Below are 20,603 nucleotides of genomic sequence, written 5' to 3'. Positions count from 1 at the left end.
GCTCTTCATTGTCTTGTATATTCTCTTCCCATGATTGTGATCCCTCTCCAATGACTCAAGATTTTCAGCAGAATTTGATTTCCGGACATATGATGCAGAAGGTGTTATGCTATATGCCGAATCCCCTGACAGCACAGCATGGTTCTTGCTTGCACTTCGCAATGGAAAGATTGAAATACAATTCAAGAATGAACTTGGAACAAAAATCACCAGTGGTGGCAAAGTGATTAATGATGGTCTGTGGCATATAGTAAGTTTTTTCTAATGCTTTGTGACTTGAAAGCACTCTCAGGTGAAGCTGGGAAAAGTTTTAATAGCGACTTTGTAAAGAAAGGTTTTTAAATGATTCCATAAAGATCCCAGATTTAAAGGCTGTTAAAGATACAGTGGTGTTGCTAGCAAACTTCTGAATGGTCTTTTGATACGAAAAAAATCACTTTCTGGTTGGTACCTGTGCAGTAATATTAGTGCATGCATGTGTGTGTAAACATATTTACTCTGATACAAGTGGCCCACGAGGTTGTTATTTCAAACACAATTGTTATTTTATGCTGTCCAATGCAGCTTACTCAAACGAAAGCTTCCTGCTTCCTAAAGAAAAGCTTACTTTAAAAATGCCCAATTCCTGAGCATAAAGTGCTACTCTAACTCAAATCAGTAGGAGCCTTAACTTGAACTTTACTGGGAACAAGGTATCTTCAATATACCTACTGCATAAAGAAAAAGAACACTATTGAGATTGCAAGGTCAGCCGCTTAAAATTTAGGAAATGCCAGAAATAAGGTTACCCAGACAACCTTAATTCTGGGCATTTTCTAAGTTGTACGAGTGCCTTCACAGCCTTCGTTTAGTGTACTTTTATAGATAACATGCTACATATTTTTTAGAAATAAAATTACTTGGTTTTGATTTTTTTTTCTGTGCAATGGCCCCAATGCATCAGCAACACATTTGAACAGTGTATATTCAGCACTATCTCTGTCACTAAAGTGCTAGTCAGAGGAACATGCAGTTATGCTCTGGAACCATGAAGGAAGAGGCACAACACATTGAGACAGAGGGTTATAGATCCAATGTATCAACAGCACAGCTCAGTGTACAGATTTGGAAGGTTTGAGAAAAAATGTAGGGTTAGGGTATGTCTACACAATAGCTACCTGAGAACATACCCAGGGTACTTTCAGTGTACAAAATGTATGCTTTATGTCCAATCTGAATTTGTGTAGCTTTTCTTTGCTAGTTAGAAGAGCCCATTATTAAATATTTTTTCCCTATGTAGGTATTTACAGACTATAATCAGGTCATCCCTTAACATTCTCTTTGTTAAACTCAATAGATTGAGCTCTTTGGGTCTGTCATCGTAAGTCATGCTTTTTAATCCTTTAATCATTCTCTTGGCTCTTCTTTGAACCCTCTCCAAATTTTCAACATCCTTCCTGAATTGTGGATACCAGAACTGGACACAGTAATCTAGCAGATGTTGCACCATTGCCAATACAGAATATAATATCTGAGATTTCCCCTATTTATGCAAGCAAGGATCACAATAGCCCCACTGGTTGCAATGGAAGTTGAGGTTCAGCTGATTATCTGTCATGCTCCCTAAATCATTTTTAGAATCACTACTTCCAAGAGAGAGTCTCCCATCCTGTAACTATGGTCTTCAATATATGTTCCTATCTGTATTTGGCAACATTTACCACCACCCCTAATTTTTTTCCACCTCTGCTAACTTTATCAGTGACGTTTTTATGTTTTCTTCCAGGTCATTTGATTTTAAATAGCATAGGGTAAAGAATAGATGTCTAGAAGACTCCCCTAGAAACAAACTTGTTAATTGATAATTCCCTGTTTACAGTTGCATTCTGACATCTCTCAGTTAGTCAGCTTTTAGCCCATTTAATTTTATATTTTAGTTTTTTTAATGAAAATGTGTGATACAACAACATCTAATGGAAGTGTAAATATACGATGCAAGACTATATTACAATTTTTTCTGGATACAGAACAGAAAAAATAATTGAACACACCTACCTTTTCTGTATTGTTCTAACATTTAGAAATTGTCCAATACAATTGTCAGGATTCTTTTTTATACCAATAGACTTAAAAAAACCTCTTCCTTATTGTCCTGAACCTTGGTGGCCATAGATTTCCTTCTGTATCACTTTGCTTCCCCTATCAATTTTCTACAATTCCTAACTTCTTATTTATATTCAGTACTATAAATTTCTCTTTTCTTCCACTTGTTATTTATTATTTTTTAAATTATTTATAGTTGCCTTGATGCCCTTCTAAGCCAAGTTTTTTGCTTTTTGGGTTGTCTCCTTTCTTGCTTATGGCTTTTGGAACATCTAGTAAAAAACTGTTATACACGTCTCAATTATCATTACTGATTAAGTTCTTCCTCCCAGCTTATTTGGCTTGTTAATGTTTTCAGTTTTGTGAAACTGGCCCTTTTAAAGTACCAAATTTGGCAGAATTATAGTTGGGCAACTAGCCTGAGCTGCCAACAGTGCTGCTACAGCCACACCTAGCATGCTAACTTGAACAGTGCTGAATGTGTGTCTGCCCATGCTGAGAAGTGCCCTGCTAGCTACTGTACAGATGTATTCTAAATGGATGAGATTTAGTTCTGCCATACTGTTTCCTGGGCTCCAGTTCAGTGCACCTTCCCTTAGGCAAGGGGTGGGCAATAATATTTACAGGGGGGCCACTTAATGAATTTTGGTACGTGGTCATGGACCAGTTCCACCCCTGAAAGGGTCACGGCCTGAAGTGAAAAGGGCAGGCCTGGGGACTAGAATAGAATGGGCAGGGCTCCCCCCAGAGTTGTCTGGGACACTAGAGGCTTTGGATTAAAGACATAGCAAAGGGCGCACAGATCCTGCCCCCGCCACTACCCAGTTGCTTGGCAGCTGCCAGGGGCTACTGTAGCTATTTACTGTGCCAGCCCCTGCTGCGGGAACACTGCAACCGTGAGCCACTGAAATAGGATCCTGCTGCCTGAGCCACTGTTTGGAAATTGGGTGGCACAGGCAACAGTATATAAATAGAAAGCAGCTAGATGCAGCCTTCAGGCCAGATCTGGCCCCTGGGCTGCATCTTGCCCAGCCCTGTCTTAGGCCAAAAATTATTTTGAGGGGTAAATACCAACAGCAGCAGATGAATCCATTTTTTTTCCATCTGTGTTCCCCGGCGAGGTTTAGTTCTTTGTGGCAGGCTAAACGAAATCCAGAGGAGCATGCTCAATGTGGATGGAATACAGAGCAATTTCAGAAGCAAGTCCCTAACAAAGTTCTGTTAAGTGTAACACAAACTGAAAAATTGTATTTTTTCCAAAAACTTCAACCAGCTATATGTTTTCCTACAGAAAGCAAGGAACACTTTTGCCTTTCAGGTATTATCTCTCTATCCAGTTTCAAAATGCTGCTGTAAAGCACGAATACATTAGAATTACAAAAAAAAAAGAAAAAGGCAGATTTCTGGGTGGTGGGCTTTTGTTTTTTAAACTTAAATAATGGGACACAGTAAGCAACCGTAACACAAGGCTCAAGACGTTTGTAATGAATACGTTCAACATATGTAGCGTTATGTATATTGCTATATATTATTTTTAATCCTAGGTCTCAGTGGAAGAATTAGAACACAGTATCAGTGTAAAAATAGCAAAAGAAGCAGTGATGAATATTAACAGCCCTAGAAACCTGTTCAAACCATCAAATGGCTTTTTGGAAACTAAAGTGTACATTGCAGGACTACCTCGCAAAGTCAACGACACCCTCATTAAACCGGTAACTTAAATATACGTCCTGATGAGGGTGGCTTTCTTGTTTGTTCTTCCTTTTATTGTGGTTATGCATGTGTCATTGGGGAGACAATATACAGGGAGATATGTATGTAAAAAATGAAAATGCCATGGTTGACCTTTTAGTTTGAAAATGAGTATGCCTGAAGCTTTGCAGTCTGTCCTTTTTTAGGTTTTAATTATAGAATTACAGCAATTAAAAGATGTTTTAGGTAATCCAATCCATCTTCCAGGATGCTATACAGGGTTCTGCCTACGAGATCATTTTGTAATCTCATTTTAAGACTCCTAAGCAATAGGACCACTGGTACTTATCTTGGGAGCATATTGTACAACTGTTCCCTCACTTAGTGCCAGATTGTGCCTTGATTTTGTGTGAGTGTAGAGGGGCAGGAGTGAAGGAAGCACAACAAACCTTCATTTCTACCCTGCCCTGCCCTGCCCACCCTGTACAGGGGGCACGATTCACCTGACACACCCTTCTCTGCAGCTCTTAGGTCCTGCAGCCACCTCTCATGCAGACCCAGTAAATTATCACAGTAACTGGTAATTTCAGCAGAGGGGCAAGAGGTGAATGGGCTATGAAGACTGAGCTTTCACCCTCTAAGAGGAGGGAAGTCTCCCTTGCCACTGCCCATGAGTATCTGCTCTTCATATGTGTAAAGGTTTTTTTTTGCATGTGTACTAGAAAATAATTCACATTTCAGAACAAGCCACCATTCCACTAACAAAGAGCTTATAATCCATTTTTGCTTGCAGCATTACAGGAAGGCAAAAAGGTAAACATTTTTATATAGTTTTAACTGCTTCTCAAATATTCTCGTATCCAATGTGAAATAATTGTAGACATGTTATTTGAGCTGATGAGTCAAATACTAAATGAACAATACTAGTAGCCACTTCCACCTAAGTACAGTCCAGCAGACATGGCCAAGCAGAAGATGAAAGCTTGGCTAAAGTGTGTTTGAAGCTATTTTTGCTTGCCAGTGGTACCAAATACCAAAAGCTTATTGGCTCAGCAGTGCTGACCGAAAGCTGAGTTACTATATATGTCTTTGGTTTTGAAGAGAGACAAGGTGGGTGAAGATGACCAAATACCAATATCTTGTATTAGACCAACTTCTGTTGTGGAGAGAGACAAGTTTTCAAGCTACACAGAGGTCGTCTTCAGGTCTGGGAAAGGTAGGTACTCAGAGTGTCACAGCTAAGTACAAGGTAGAACAGATTGTTTAGCATAAGTCGTTAACACATGCTAAAAGAGTATTCAAGGTGAAGTGGTCCCTTAAGACCAATCCAGTGATGGGATAATAAAGTATGTGGGCAGTTAGTTATCGATTTATGTAATAAGCCATAAATCCAGTGTCTTAATTAAGACTGATTTTTAGAGTCTAGTAAAATGAAGAATTTAAGCTCTCATCTTTTCAAGGTGTTGGTACAGGTCAGAAATGGATTGTTTTGTGAAAGGTGTTCACCTTTGGGTAATAGAGTCTTTTTATCATTTTTTCTGTGCAATTTCATTCAAGAGCATAGTGCCGTGGTGTCCAACCACTTCTGAAGCAGTAGCCACTATAGTGACTATAGCGAACTAGCCACACTCAACCAGCCAAATAGCCACACACAACCGGTCAAATAGCTACATGTGGCTAGTGGCTAGGATGTTGGACACCATCAGCATAGGATTGTCTAGTGTCACTCACATGGTTGTTGAGGCTTTTAGAGAAGTAGATCGCATAATGCTGTGGTTCTCAACTGGTGGTCCATGGTGACTTTTTCGGTGGTCCACAGGAACATTGTCCAAAGTCACACGGCATGAGCAGGCGCTACCGTCAGGCTGTTTTATGCTATGTTCACAAGCATACAGCATGTCATCCATAACGTCACCTAGGACGGAACTGTGTTGTGTTGCCAGTAACTTCCGTCTGAGGCTCTGAGCATCAGTGTAGCTGCCGCCATTGTGCTGAGCAGTTGCTGTGTCGTTCGTCCTGTGCTAAATGTGCTGGAGGTGGTCCATGAAAATTTTTTGATTGGCCTGGTGGTCTGTGGACTGAAATGAGTTGAGAACTACTGGCATAATGGAACATTCCACCCAAACTTCCCTGTGAAAACTTGCTTCACTGTAGAAAACCCCCGTCTATTCACTCAACCTCAGTTGTCACCTATCACTCCACATTGGAAGCCATATATGGGTATCATTAAAACCAATGGTGGGCCACCAAGACTAGTGAGTGGACTGCAAGAGTGGCTCTCATGATTGGAATCCAGTGGCGGCAACCTGCAGCCCACTGGGAATTCAGCGGCAACTCGTGTACCTCCCCCCCTCCTTTCCCCCATGCCTCTCTCACACTGGGGCACTGGAGCGCCACATTTCCTACTCCTGCCCTTCCCAGCACTTCCCATCAGCTGTTAACAGTTCTTCAAGCTCTGGAAGGGAGAGGGAGGAGTAGGAAGTGCAGGACTCCAGTGCCCCAGTGCATGAAAGATGTACAGAGAGACTATGTGCAGGCCTCAGGTGGAACCTCAGTGAATTGTATGCAGCCCACGAGCCCAGGTTGCCTACCACTGTATTAAACAATGACAGTCCTCAATGGAGACCACATCCTGAAAGAAATTTTCCCAAACCCTGATTCTGTCCTTCAAACAACCCCCACAACTTCATATCAGAAGCAAGCTCCCCACAAATAAGGATTCCTTAACATAAAGGATCAGATCTTGTCAGAACAACAGATGCAAAACCTGTTGACATATTTCCACTGCTACACCAATCCCACCCTCTCCATATACCTTGCAAAATCCATGGGTCCTATTAATGCCTATCACAATGTGCATTAAATACCTCCAATGATGAAAGCAAGAATACCATATTACCCACAGGGTGAACACTTACCACAGAATGATCATTCCATATCTGACCTCTCAGTCCTCATCTTCAAAGGAAAGTCACAAAACGCTTTCAAAACACAAACCTGAGAACTTAAATTCATACTGTTTATAGACACTACAAATCATAGTCTTACTAAGGCTCCAGATTGATTGAAATCTATAACCCTCTAGCCTCTGCCCTCCTTTATTTGTCCCATGATTGGAGAAGTGTTAACGGGACCACTCCACTTTAAATGGTCTTTTAGTGCTAAATAGTCTGTTCCATCTTTTATTTAGCTGCAAGACTCTTGAGCATAAATCTTTACTAAAGATGTTAAATGGCTCTTATCTGGCTAATTGTGTAGCCGATAAAATTGTATCGGCTACATGATTAGTCGATAAGAGGACCCTCTGCAGAGCTGCAGCAGGAGCCGGCTGGAACCAGGACTGAGCAGTCCCGGGTTTTGCCGCCTCTGCACTGCGGTGGCTCTTACTACATTTAATCCTGCAGAGCCATAACATCCTGGACTGGGGTGAGCTGGTAGAGATGTAGCCGTGTTAGTCTAGTCTAGCTGAAACAAAAAACAGGACTATGTAGCATTTTAAAGACTAACAAGATGGTTTATTAGGTGATGAGCTTTCATGGGCCAGACCCACTTCCTCAGATCAAACTGGGCTGGGTCCAGCAGCCCTTGTTCACAGCAGCTTGGGCTGGCTGCAGGCAGAGGCTGCTTTGGCAGGGGAGTATGAAGAGGGGGCAGGGAACAGGGAGGGCAGGGAACAAGGGGCAGCGGGCTGGGGGAGTGGGGTGCCAATGGGGGCAGGGAGTCTCCTGCACCCACCTCCTCCCAGGATCCCCCCCCCCCGAGGGAAGCCGGTGTGCGCCTCCTCCGAGCCCGACTCCCCCCTCCCACGGCACGGGGAAACCCCCGTGCACGCCTCCCCTGGGGTTTGCTCACTCCTCCTGCAGCACAGGGAAGCCATCGCGCTCCTCCTCTGGGGCCGATGCCCCCTCCCGCAGTGAGCCCGGCACGCCACAGACCTGAGGGGAGCAGCCAGCGCACTTCCGGAACCCCCGGAAGTGGTGCAAAGCTGCAGGACTGCCGTCCACCCCTCGGGAAGCCAGCACTACCTCCCTTGTCACTGGAGGTAGATAGTGGGGCTTCTCGGGGGTTGGGGGAAAATGGGGGGGGGGTGAACGCCTCGCGATTGACTGGTCGAGGCCTCACAATCGACCAGTCGATCGCGATCGAATGATTGGTGACCATGGGTGTAGATGGTTACAGGGTTAGGTTAAGGTAGCTTCCATTGAACTCTCTCTGGGGAGGTGGATCAAGCCTGACTACTTTTCCCATACATGAGCTCTTTGCAAGCTCAAAAGCTTATTTCTCTTATCAAACAGAAGTTATTCCAACAAAAGATACTACCTCACCCATCTTGTTCACTCTAATAGCCAGGGATCAACACGGCTACAAGACTGCAAACAACAGTTTGAATCCAAGATAGCTCTGATGATCAGTGCTATAATCTATGACACAACTATGCTTGACTGTCCACCAGAAATAAATTGTCATGTCAGTGAACTCATTCTCTGTTAACAATGTTTCTAGAGCAAATTTGTATGCCACACAAAAATCTGTATGTAACTTCTGCAGATTAACCCTCGACTAGATGGGTGCATTCGTGCTTGGAACCTGATGAATCAGGGAAGTTCAGGCATAAAAGAAGTTATTCAAGAAAAACAAAGCAAACACTGTTTAGTAACTGTGGGGAAAGGGTCCTACTATCCTGGCACTGGCACGGCAGAATTTCATATAAATTATAGTAAGTATTTTTCAGCCTTCTCCAACATGTCTTTATGCTGGACTGATGATTGAACTAATGAATGGCAAAAGAACATGGGCTTTCCTCATGCACCCTTGACTCAGGCATTAACTTTGGAGAGAGTTCTGCTTGAGTAACAAGTGTGGGTTCTGGCCCCACACATTATCAGTGTAATTGCTGCAGTGACCCATCAGGATGGACTTTGCAACTCTCCAAAGTCTGATTCTCCTCCCATTTTTCCAATGGAAATTTTGCCATTGATGTCACTGAGAATGGTTTGAGCCCCAAATGAAATAGTTGTGTGAAATTATATTTAAACGAGATACAGCATGGGTGCTCATTGTGGTATGGTGTGTTATTAGTGTGAAATTATGAAAAAAATTATTCATAAACATGGGCATCCCATTTAGCTGCTGAACTTAGCAACCATGTAATTTTACTTGTGAGAGAATTCCCTTTGGAGCAATGGGACTATTCCAGTGTGTGATGTTAAACTGGTGTTTAAGTTATCAACCTTCTGCTCAATAGCAAAATTTTATGAGCAACCTGTCAGGCTTTTTCTGGTGTAACCTTATAAACAGCCCTCTTATGAATGTGGCAGAGAGAGAGGTAACTAAAAATAAAAAAAGAAGCCCAGAAAGCTGAAAAGGCAAGGAAAAATCCAAGCTTAAAAATTTCTCTTTCTATATGTTCAATATTAGAAACTTCGGGGAAAACTAAAAATGTAAAGTATCTTTTCACTGCAGATTTAGCCTTATTTTTCATAGTGGAAATATACTATATCACAGGGAGAAATGCTTGTAAATAACTGAATAGTATTTAGGATTGTTTTTTCAGGATCATTATTTTCTTTTGTTTTTAAACAGATAATCTTACTAATGACAACGAGTGGCTTATAAACATAATATTGACTATTCGCCCATCCACAAGCACTGGTGTGATGTTTGCCTTGGTCTCTGATGAAACAGTGCCTCTTGCTTTGTCCATAGTAGACTCCAATTCCCCTAACTCACAGGTGATCTTACAGTTATGACAATAAACTCTGGATCAGATCCTCATAAGCATAGCTATTTTGACTTAAAACTCTGCCTTCTTTCTCCTTCTGTAAAATGGGATGAATCCTAGTTACTTACTAAACCTCACAGAGATGTTATGAGGCTGAATTAATTGCTCACAAAGGGCTCCAGTAAAACAGTGATGAATTGCATGCATAACCAAATAGACCTTGTTGTCATTAAATTTCCTCCTATTCCCAGTTGTGGCAAGTAGCATGACAGAAGGTAGCATGTGCTTATATGTAGAAGGGTTAAGACATACTTTTTTCTTTAACTGCTTATAAGATACTAAGGGTGAAATCTGGTCCCATTATACTCAATGTCAAAACACCCATCAACTTCCTTGAGACCAGGATTTAATCTAGATCAAGATTTTCTAACAAACACTGAAAGAGAGAGACTGCTAAATAAATTAGCAACTGCCTTTGTTGAATAAGCCATCAGCTACTACTGATTTCAATGGATTTCCTAGTTTCAGGTACCTATTTTGAAAAAGTTTGGTCATAGTGTTTCCTCCAGTTTCTCTTTACAAATATAAAATGCATAAGTAAATAAAATAGGCACTGGAGTTGTATGGTAAATCTTTTTTATTCTGCTGCCCAGGAAATCATTGTGACTATTAAGAACGTCATTGTTGCTCGGTTGGAGTCAGACAGATTGTGTACCTCCAAAAGAACTCGACTAGAACTCAGAGTAAACAAACAGCTGCTTGAACTGACTGCTGAGTCACAAACAGAGAGCACCACTACTTACCAACAACAACAGCTCTCCATCCTGGATCTAGCAATGAAAGGACGTATTGTTACCTACTTAGGTGGCATCCCAGGTGAATTGTATTTCTTTTCATTGATGTGAATGAATAAGCCTTAATATCCTGAGTTATTGTGGTATGGTTTTTTTTTTAACACCTATCTATTTTTATCCTTGTATTTTGAGTCTATCAGTATAGCTTTTGATGCAGCTTGATAGCTCCTTAATGCTACTACTGAAGAATCTTAACAACCCAGTAGCAGAGTTGCTCTTCAAAAGTCTATTTTTGGAAGTGACCTTATGGACCCTATTCCCCCGGGGGAAATGGTGGTATGTTGCAAGGTTTTGGTTTTTTTTTTGCTTTGGTTTGGTTTTTTGCTTCAGAGTAATAAGAACTCCTGAAGTGGCACCTACTGGTAGATTTAACAAACTTCAGCAGGTTTAGAGATTGTCAAAGCCATCCATTTAAAAATAACTGAAAGAGAAAGATGGGAGGAGGAAGCAGGGAAAATGGGGTTACAACAATCATTCTTTCAGGTGGCAGTTGACCACTTACATGATAACAGGTAATCTCAAAATTAAGAGGGGCTTAAAGAGACTCAATGTTTTGTTTTAACAATTTGTCAGTGAATTTTCATCCCTACAATTCCTATCTTGTGCAACCAGCACAAAGCATATCTCAGCAAGCATGTCATGGATGCACATCAATGCCATTAGCTTTGGATTTTACAAATTATAGTACAGGCAGTCCCCGGGTTACGTACAAGATAGGGACTGTAGGTTTGTTCTTAAGTTGAATCTGTATGTAAGTCGGAACTGGCATCCAGATTCAGCCGCTGCTGAAACTGACCGCCAGTTCTGACTTACATACAGATTCAACTTAAGAACCCCAAGTCCCCAAGTCAGCTGCTGCTGAAACTGATCAGCGGCTGATTCCAGGAAGCCCGGGGCAGAGCAACTGTGCCTCGGGCTTCCTGTAGTCAGCGCTGGTCAGTTTCAGCAGCAGCTGACTTGGGGACGCCTGGGGCAGAGCAGCTGGGGTGCTGCTGGGTTGCTCCAGTAGCGCCGTTCCTCGGTGCTACTGGACCAACCCAGCAGCACCCCAGCTGCTGTGCCCCAGGCGCCCTGATTCAGCCGCTGCTGAAACTGACCAGCAGCTGCTGAATCAGGACGCCTGGGGCAGAGCAGCTGGGGTGCTGCCGGGTTGGTCCAGTAGTGCCCAGAGCAGCCCTGCGGGACCAACCGGCAGTGTCCCAGCTGCTCTGCCCCAGGGTCCACAACAAAAGCCTGGTCTGCTGGGGGGGGCACACTAGCTGCGCCCCCCCCCCCCCCCCCCAGCAGACCAGGGACACGGGGAGCAAAGCCGCAGCGGCGGGATGCCATACCTCTGAGGCTTTGCTCTGGCGCGGGACCCGCCGCGGCTGCGGCTTTGCTCCCGGTGTCCCTGGTCTGCTGGAGATGGTCCCCAGCAGACCAGGGGCACCGGGAGCAGCTTTTCTCGCCCCGGAGGTCGAGGTGGCGGACCACTGCCTGCGAGCTCCGGGGCGAGAAAGCCCCGTTCGTAAGTGCGGATCCGACATAAGTCGGATCCGTGTAAGTCGGGGACTGCCTGTATGCTAACTTGAAACCTGAGGTGGAGAAAGACCCTTAAATCATAGGGTGGTTTTGAGGATAAATTATTATTTGTAAAGATTGTTTACATCTTCTGGATAAACAGAGACTATTGAGAAAGACAAAGTATTAGCTTCTCAAGAGATTCCTGGAATTTTGACTGGCAATTTTGAATTGGGATCTATTTTCTGTTGTATGTTACGTTACAACAAACCTTCCTCAATGGGCATACCCAGCCCCCTTCTCTATAGCTTCACTGGGAGCAGGGTGAGTCTGTGGCATGAGAGGTATGAAGGGCAGGATTGCCAGTTTTGGTTGGACATAATTTTGGATGTTTCATCATATGACAATTTTAAATTAAAGATTAATCTTTAATTCTTAGAGACTCCAGGACTACTCTGGGTTGGCAGCTCTAGTGGAGTGGGATGGAGAGGCGCATACTCCTTGTATGATAGGGAAACTAGATGTATTTGGGGTGCACAGAGGGTAGGTGGGGCCAGCACCTGGGCATAAGGGCCAGAAAATCAACTTCTCGATCCTCTTCACTTTCCCCATCACTGTAGAGCAGTGACTCTCAATCTTTTGGGATAACTACGTCTTTCAGGAGTCTGATTTTGTCTTGTGTACACTCTACTTACAGTATCAGACATAAAAATACAAAAGTATCACAGCACATTATGACTGAAAAAATGCTTTTTCATATTTACCATATAAAATCAATCAGAATATTTATACACTTTACTATATAGAGCAGTATAAACAAAGTCATTCTCTGTATGAAAATCTGTACTAACTTACTTAGTGTTTTTGCTGTAGCCTGTTGTAAAACTAGGCAAATAGCTAGATGAGTTGATGTACTCCCCCACAAGACCTCTGCATATCCCTCCCTGGTTGACGGCCATTTCTGAAGAGAAGGCACATTAGCACTGCAGATGCTACTGCATAGTCTGCAACCTCTTACTGTATAAGAGGAGAGGAAGAGATCTGTTTCCCACAGGCCTTATTGCGCATTCTAGCAATAAGGGTTTGAATTTATCACAGAATGTAGGCGCAAAAGAAAGTTACAAGAAGACATGGGCAGGATATTTGTCCTGGCTTAGCTCTTCAATTTGTGTGCCATGAATTGGAATCCAAAATGAACTTAGCAGTAGCAAACTAGATGAATGCTGTTCACATTTGATCACCACCATCTTCCAGACTTAGACTAGAGAATGTACCAAATACTGCACTAATATGTGTTACTGTGAGAGGTAATACATCAATGTTTTAATTGTGTCCAAGGTAGCTAAATAGAGAGATAAAGGCAATGTGTATTAGTAGAGCTCAGTAACTAGACTACTAGACCCACACTAAGTCCTTAACAGGGAAGTTTCGGTTAACAGCCTTTTTAAAAAAATAACTGAAGAAATAAACACAGTTGCTATAGATTCCAAGTTCTTTTCCCAGTATCAAAACCACAGCTATTTACAAGCTCAGTGCTAACTGCAATGTAAGCAAAGCTGTAGGGAATAAGATTTTGGTTTAAGTCAACTATCCCTATTGGCTAATGAGCCAAAATTCATTTTTGCTACTCCACCTAACCTAAATTAGCAATAATTTATCAGTTTTACAAGGTAAGTCTCTTCACACTTGGAGAATGCATACTGTGATATCATTAAAGTCAACTGCTGTCAACATAAGAACGGCCGAACTGGGTCAGACCAAAGGTTCATCTAGCACAGTAGCCTATCTGCCGAACGTGGCCAACACCAGGTGCCCCAGAGAGGGTGGACCGAAGACAATGATCAAGCGATTTGTCCCCTGCCATCTTTCTCCAGCCTCTGACAAACAGAGGCCAGGGACACCATTTCTATCCCCTGGCTAATAGCCTTTTATGGACCTAACCTCCATGAAATTATCTAGCTTCTCTTTAAACTCTGTTATAGTATAAACAGCTTCCAAACTCAAGTCTTGTCTCTAAGATGCCTTCCTTTCTCCATTCCCCCATAATTTTCTTTGTTACCACAGTAAGTTCCTCTTCCAAAAATATGGACAAAAATGTTTTCAGATAGTTTTTGTATGGTGACTGTTGGAAAATATTAACTTGACCATAAGGACCCCTTTAGGCAATCCATGAAAAGGTGATGGGATTACTGATTAATAAAATAGGGCACTTAATTAAACCTGTACTGCCACAAACAAAACAAGCTGTAGAGAAACAAGTTCCAAATGTATTTAATAAAAATGTGTCTTACAACTTTTCTAATCAGAATATCTCTATTTCTCCAAAATAGCAATTGAACATGGAGATTTATTTACAAAACCAATTCAATAAATTATGTTTTTAGTGAGACATGTGGGGTTCTGTTATGCACAGAGCAATCTGAACAGAGAAAATTAGTCCTATTGAGACTTGACCTGTAAAATCTCTAAGCAGTTTGGCTTATAGCAGAGTACAGGCAAGCAGGTGATATATCTGTCAAATACTATGTCTCTAAGTCACCCCCTTGTGTGGGTGCTTTAATTACCTCATACATTGGTCTCTGAGTAACAGCAATTCCAGGGTTTGGTTCTAGGGCAAGAGGTGAATCCCCTTGGCTATATATATTTTTAGTAGGTTCAGTCTATTCCAGAGAGCATATAAAACAGCCCAAACAAAAGGAAATACTTATGGCTCACAACTTTGGGCCTTCATCCTCATTTAAAGGAGTAGGAAACAGTGTTTTGTGTTCCATAGGCAGTCACCGTTCCCACTCACCTGCACGAGTGAAAGCCAAGACTTAGTCCCTGAGGAATACAACAGAAAAAAACAGAACAGTCCATCTCTTCCTTCAGAGGACTCAGGCAGGCCTCATTTGCCAAGTATTCATCAGTTAGAAATACAGAAGCCCTGTCTGGAGGCACTAAACTCTGTTTCTTTCAGAATATCATCCCACCTGTGCTTAATTCTTGCTTTTTAAAGGCCTCCTCCAGGTGTGACAAAACACCCAAATGCTGCAGCTTGGGACTGATTGGAATTTCAGGAATTAACCTATTCTTGACTGAGAGGGTAGGACAGTGTCTTGCTTACTAAGGAAACAGGAGAATCACATTCATTGTAAAATTTCACATCAAGGCTGGGTGATCAGGTAACCACGTTGTACTGGCGTATTAGATAACATTCCTGAGATCAATTTCTAGCCCAGTTAATTCTAGTTGCTGAAGACACTCGGGACAGATTCTCAGGGTATTCAGATGCAGAACTCTCATTGAAAGCAGGTGACTGAGTTAAGGTCCTAAATATCTTTGAGGCTTTAGACCTTGAACCGATTGCAACCTACTTCACAAAAACCTTGTTGTACTTTGTGCCTCACGGTAATGCTTGCATACCTACTGTTTGCTGACAGTACGTCATTGGCTGACGTTGCCCTAGTTTAACCTCTGAATAGTATAGAAATGGAAAGAGTGGGACTTTTACAGAGAAATCACTGGAAAGAAGAAAGGATGAAACTAGTCTGTAGAGTTCTTATGGGTTCTGTTTTTGAACTGTGGATTGGAATGCAGAACAGCTTTTTGGCCAGACAGAAAGAGATTACTTTAACCATGGACTTTGAATGCATAAGTATGTTACTAGGTCAGATCAAGAAAAGTGCGGATGCAGGAACTATCCAGTAGTAAAGAATATATTATTCTGAAAGTTTTCCAGTTAATTAGGTTTTTGGATTAAAGCAAGGTTCTAATGCAGTGGTTCCCAAATTATTGAACACATTCTAGGGTACACAGCTAGGCCCAAGCCAATACCCACAAGGGACGGGGAAGAAGCATCCTCCAGCCTCGCCCCTGACTATGGCCCAGGTGCAGCTTCCCTCCCAGCCCTGATCCCAACATCCATGGTTTAAAAAAGGGAAGAAGGACAATCCAGACCAGTCAGTCTTATCTCAGTCCCTGGAAAAATCATGGAGGGAATCCTCAAGGAATCCATTTTGAAGCACTTGGAAGAGGGAAAATTGATTAGGAATAGTCAACATGGATTCATGAAGGGCAAGTCATGCCCGACCAATCTGATTAGCTTGTATGATGAGGTAACTCTGTGGATATGGGAAAGTCAGTGGATTTGATATACCTTGACTTTAGCAAAGCTTTTGATACGGCCTCCCACAATATTCTTGCCAGCAAGATAAGGTAGTATGAATTGGATAAATGGACTGTAAGATGGATAGACTGTCGGGCCCAACGGGAGCGATCAACGGCTCGATGTCAGGACAACGGTCGGTTTCTAGCGGACTGCCCCAAAGTTCGGTTCTTGGACCAGTTTTGTTCAACACCTTTATTAATGACCTAGATGAGGAGATGGATTGCACCCTCAGCAAGTTTGCAGATGACAGTAAACTAAGGGGAGAGGTAGATATGCTGGAGGGCAGGGATACGGTCCAGAGTGACCTGGACAGATTATAGGATTGGGCCAAAAGAAATCTGATGAGGTTCAACAAGGGCAAGTGTAGAGTCCTGCACTTGGGATTGAAGAATCCCAAGCATTGATACAGGCTGGGGACTGAATGGCCAAGTAGCAGTTCAGCAGAAAAGGACTTGGGGATTACAGTGGATGAGAAGCTGGATATGAGTCAACAGTGGGCCCTTGTAGCCAAGAAGGCTAATGGCATATTAGGGTGCATTAGGAGGAACATTGCCAGAAGATCCAGAGAAGTGATTATTCCCCTTTATTTGGCTCTGGTGAGGCCACATCTGGAATACTGTGTTCAGTTCTGGGCCCCCCACTATAGAAAGGATGTGGACTCACTGGAGAGGGTTCAGCAGAGGGCGACCAAAATGATTAGGGGGCTGGAGCATATGACCTATGTGGAGAGACTGAGATATTTGGGTTTGTTTAGTCTGCAGAAAAGAAGAGTGAGGGGGGATTTGATAGCAGCCTTCAACTTCATGAAGGGAGGTTCCAAAGAGGATGGAAACACGCTATTCACAGTGACAGATGGCAAAACAAGGAGGAATGGTCTCAAGTTACAGTGGGAGAGGTGTAGGTTGGATATTAGGAAAAACTACTTCACTAGGAGGGTGGTGAAGCACTGGAATGGGCTACCTAGGGAGGTGGTGGAATCTCCATCCCTAGAGGTTTTTAAGTCTCGGCTTGACAAAGCCTGGCTAGGTTGATTTAGTTGGGATTGGTCCTGCCTTGGGCAGGGGGCAGGACTTGATGACCTCCTGAGGTCTCCTTCAGCTCTATGATTCTATGGTTCTTCTCCCATCCCCGCTCTGGCTGCAACTCCATGTTGAGCCCCATCCTCACCCCAACATCAATCCTGACTCAGGCCTTGGACCTTGGCTCCCAGCCAGCTAGAGATCCAGCCCCATCACTGATCCCATTACCCTGTCCGTACCACCACTCCCTGATAGGCGCAGCCCTGCTCTTTAGGGGGGACATGAATGGAAGTGGGGGGCATGATGTGTGAAAAGTTTGGAGACCACTATTCTATTGCAAATCTTCCTAACCTATTGTTTCCTATTAAGTTGCTGTTTCCTGCCATAGATCATTGACTGATGAGAAATGGGAAGTTTCAATCTTTTTACAAATCTGAAAAACACATAAGATGATGGAAGTCTTGGCATAATTCATTGAATGTGTTTTTTGTGCAGATGTTCCCATTGGTGCAACACAGCAGACAGCCTTTTATAATGGCTGCATGGAGGTGAAGGTCAACGGACTACAGCTGGATCTGGATGAAGCCTTCTCCAAACACAATGACATTAGGTCACACTCGTGCCCACTGACTGAGAATGAAGCAAATGAATTATTAAACTAGCATTCTCCCTTCAGATATCATTTGTGTAATTAGGCTCCCATATTATGTTACTCAGAATGTTGTGACAGAGGAGTTAAACTGGAATGTTTTCATCCCTTGTACGTAGTGTGGAAAGATAAAATAAACCTCAGTTTTTTTCAGTGATGAAAAGGACACGATGAAGAATAAAATTTTGTAAATATGTTCTGATCCACATCAGTGATCATATCTTTAAACTAAATTTAAAAGATTTCTTTTGGGTGGAACCATCTTTTCCCCCCCAATCATTGAGGCTGTTCCCTTTTTGTATTTTATTCAACTTGGACAGTCAAATCAGGCAAGTCCAGCTGTCGCTTACGGTTCTGATGTTTTAGCACAAAGCTGTTGTGTTTGGGTTGCAAGTGCTACCGGCATGTTTGAATCTAAATAAAATGATTTTCATTTCACTTTCTAACAAGATATTAAAAAAAAAAAACATTAGCAGGTTTTGGAAAATGTGTTTAAGTATAAAGCTATGAACTCAAAATCAGTGTCGTTATACTTCTGAATCATGGCATTATTTTGAGGAGCACCATCCAAACCCAAGCTTTTAGTAAATATCACATCTTTTCTTTAAAAGAAAGAACTCTGTAAAGCGGTTTTGCAATCCTTATAATGTAATGGACCAACTTTTCAACTTGAAACCTCCTTTTATAGTACATTTTAACTCATGCTACATACTTTGACAGAACATATCAAAATGACAGAAAATTATATTTGCTTGCTCCTTGGAACCAACTACCTTAGGATTAACATTAATTCTTTCCATGTTTTTCATCAAGGAATCTCAGCATAGTATTTCACACTTCAAGGCTGTCTGATTGTTCAATTCAGAGCTCCATTAAAAGGGACACACTTCCACATTTATATTAATTCAGTACTGTGCTATTATCAGAAAGCAAATGCCACGAGGTTTATGTGAGTGAGTTGCACAGATGAATCAGCATCAGTAAGAGCTCCAGGACACCAAATTGGAATTTATCAAATAAAGCGAAGGTCTTCTCTGACAATCAGACTGCCTCATTCATAAGGAATCTCACATTCCAGAGTTTCCTAATCATTCCGTCATACCTAAAACTGTCAAGTAAATTCTCTCTTCGGACTAATCCTTCACAACTGGAGATAAAATCCCTTTCCATTCTGTGGGTCTATAGACAGAGGGATGTGACCTGCATTTGAAAGCCATATTTCAGCTGGAGTAGTTTATATACAGGAAGCCCCAAATTTTACCGCCATGTCACATTTAAAGCAATATCCTCTCTCAGCTAGATTAACAAGGAAAGTGGATTAGGACAAGACTAAATGAGTTTTCGGGGAAGTATCCAGAGACGGCATTTTAAAGAGACAGTTGACATGGAGCCCGGGGTCAACTGGGGACTCCCTAGTTGACCCTAGGCTCCTAGCAGCGTGCAGCTTTGAAATGCCTGGCTGAGGACTTCTATGCATTTCAAGGCAGCAGGCATGCTGTGTGCAGCCCGGCATCGGTGGGACTTCCCACTGGGGCTGTATGTGAAGTTCCGCATTGCTCCTTTGAAATGTACAAGAGCCCCAGCTCTTTTTTTTTGTTTTGTAAACCTAGAGAGAGAAAGGAAATAGTTAAGTCACACAAAATCACACAGGTTTCTAATAGGGACTCTATCTGTATTTTGTTTCCTGTATGGATATTTTAGCATATTCTAATCTTATTTAAAACCTTGTGTTGGATTTTTGAATGTATAAGTAAGTGCCTCCATGTTTTAAACATGCGTAAGAAGAATCCATAACTTTCATTTTAAGGTGTATTTTCATATCTTTGATTCATTTAAACTGTATTCACCTTGTTCTGGTGATCAAAGATCTTCCGTAAGAGTTTATGGTAATCTTCAGTATAAAAAAATTAAATAACTCAAAGCTCATTTGCTGTTCAAATATGAATTGATATTCCCTAGATTAATGGTGGGATTTGTTAATGATTTAATATTTGCCAGTATCAACTAAAGTTTGGGTTGATGCTACATGCAAGAAGGAAGATTAACGAGAGAAATCAGCTTCTGCATTTTCATATTTTGCATACATTATTTTGCTGCAAATGAAATCCCGATGTGGAATCTTAATTTTCATTTACACTAAGGCCCTTTAATACCTACGTATTCAATCATTTTAAACCTCCTTAGAATGACTAAGATTCAAGCATATTTAATTTTATCTTAAAGATTGCAATCATCAAGGAAACAAAGACAGATTTAAACAATAATACAAAACTGTATTATTTTGTATTTTCTTCAGGTACCCCAGTCCAGACAAATGGGACAATTTACATGCTTAAAATTAAGCATATTCTGAAATGGGGCTGAATAATTTTATTAACTTCAGTGCATTTTTACTGAAATAGAGCAGAATTAGGATCATGCAGAAAAAAACTTTAAAAAAATTAAGTTCTCTGACTAACCAGAAAAAAATTAACACTGTACCTCAAAAATCATAAAGCAGATATCAATATTCAGAATTTTCAACTGCTTGATGTAGGTGACCACTTTAGCTGTTTAGAACAAAATTTGGACATTCCAGGCACCAATTTTACATTGTCTGTCCACACATGGATACCAGAATGGCCCTTTCCCAAGGTTTCATTGGTAATTTTATCCTGACAAAGTGAGGTCAGTAAGGAATGCTATACACAGCCAGTGATAGTGGAGTCAGGAGAAGCATTGGGAGAGACATGAAGTTTGCCAATAATGGACAGAAACTGAATATCCAGGCAAACCACTTTAAAGATCTAATTAAGGGAGATTGATTTAGAAGGTCTGCCACTGATTGCACTGTGTGTGGACCCGGATACTCCACTATGTATCTCGTTGACTCTCCACTGTAGAGACACCATGGTAACTCAATCATTAAACTAGCTTTGCTATTGACTTAGCTGGA

General features: G+C 41.9%; 1 protein-coding gene across 1 annotated transcript in view; it reads left to right on the top strand.

The window, feature by feature from the left end:
• Window positions 1-18,799, top strand: part of PROS1 (protein S) — a 51,899-nt gene extending 33,100 nt beyond the window's left edge. The window contains exons 10-15 of the mRNA XM_006116837.3: window positions 61-250; window positions 3,627-3,794; window positions 8,323-8,491; window positions 9,358-9,506; window positions 10,150-10,372; window positions 17,515-18,799. Coding sequence (XP_006116899.2) covers window positions 61-250; window positions 3,627-3,794; window positions 8,323-8,491; window positions 9,358-9,506; window positions 10,150-10,372; window positions 17,515-17,681 — 1,066 coding nt within the window. The 3' untranslated portion in view covers window positions 17,682-18,799. The remainder of the gene's footprint in view (window positions 1-60; window positions 251-3,626; window positions 3,795-8,322; window positions 8,492-9,357; window positions 9,507-10,149; window positions 10,373-17,514) is intronic.
• The last annotated feature ends 1,804 nt before the right edge of the window (window positions 18,800-20,603 follow it).

The sequence above is a fragment of the Pelodiscus sinensis genome, chromosome 1, assembly GCF_049634645.1.
Source record: "Pelodiscus sinensis isolate JC-2024 chromosome 1, ASM4963464v1, whole genome shotgun sequence".
NCBI classification, from domain to species: domain Eukaryota; kingdom Metazoa; phylum Chordata; order Testudines; family Trionychidae; genus Pelodiscus; species Pelodiscus sinensis.
Note: the sequence above shows the minus strand (reverse complement) of the source record. Positions and strands in the feature narration are given on the sequence as shown.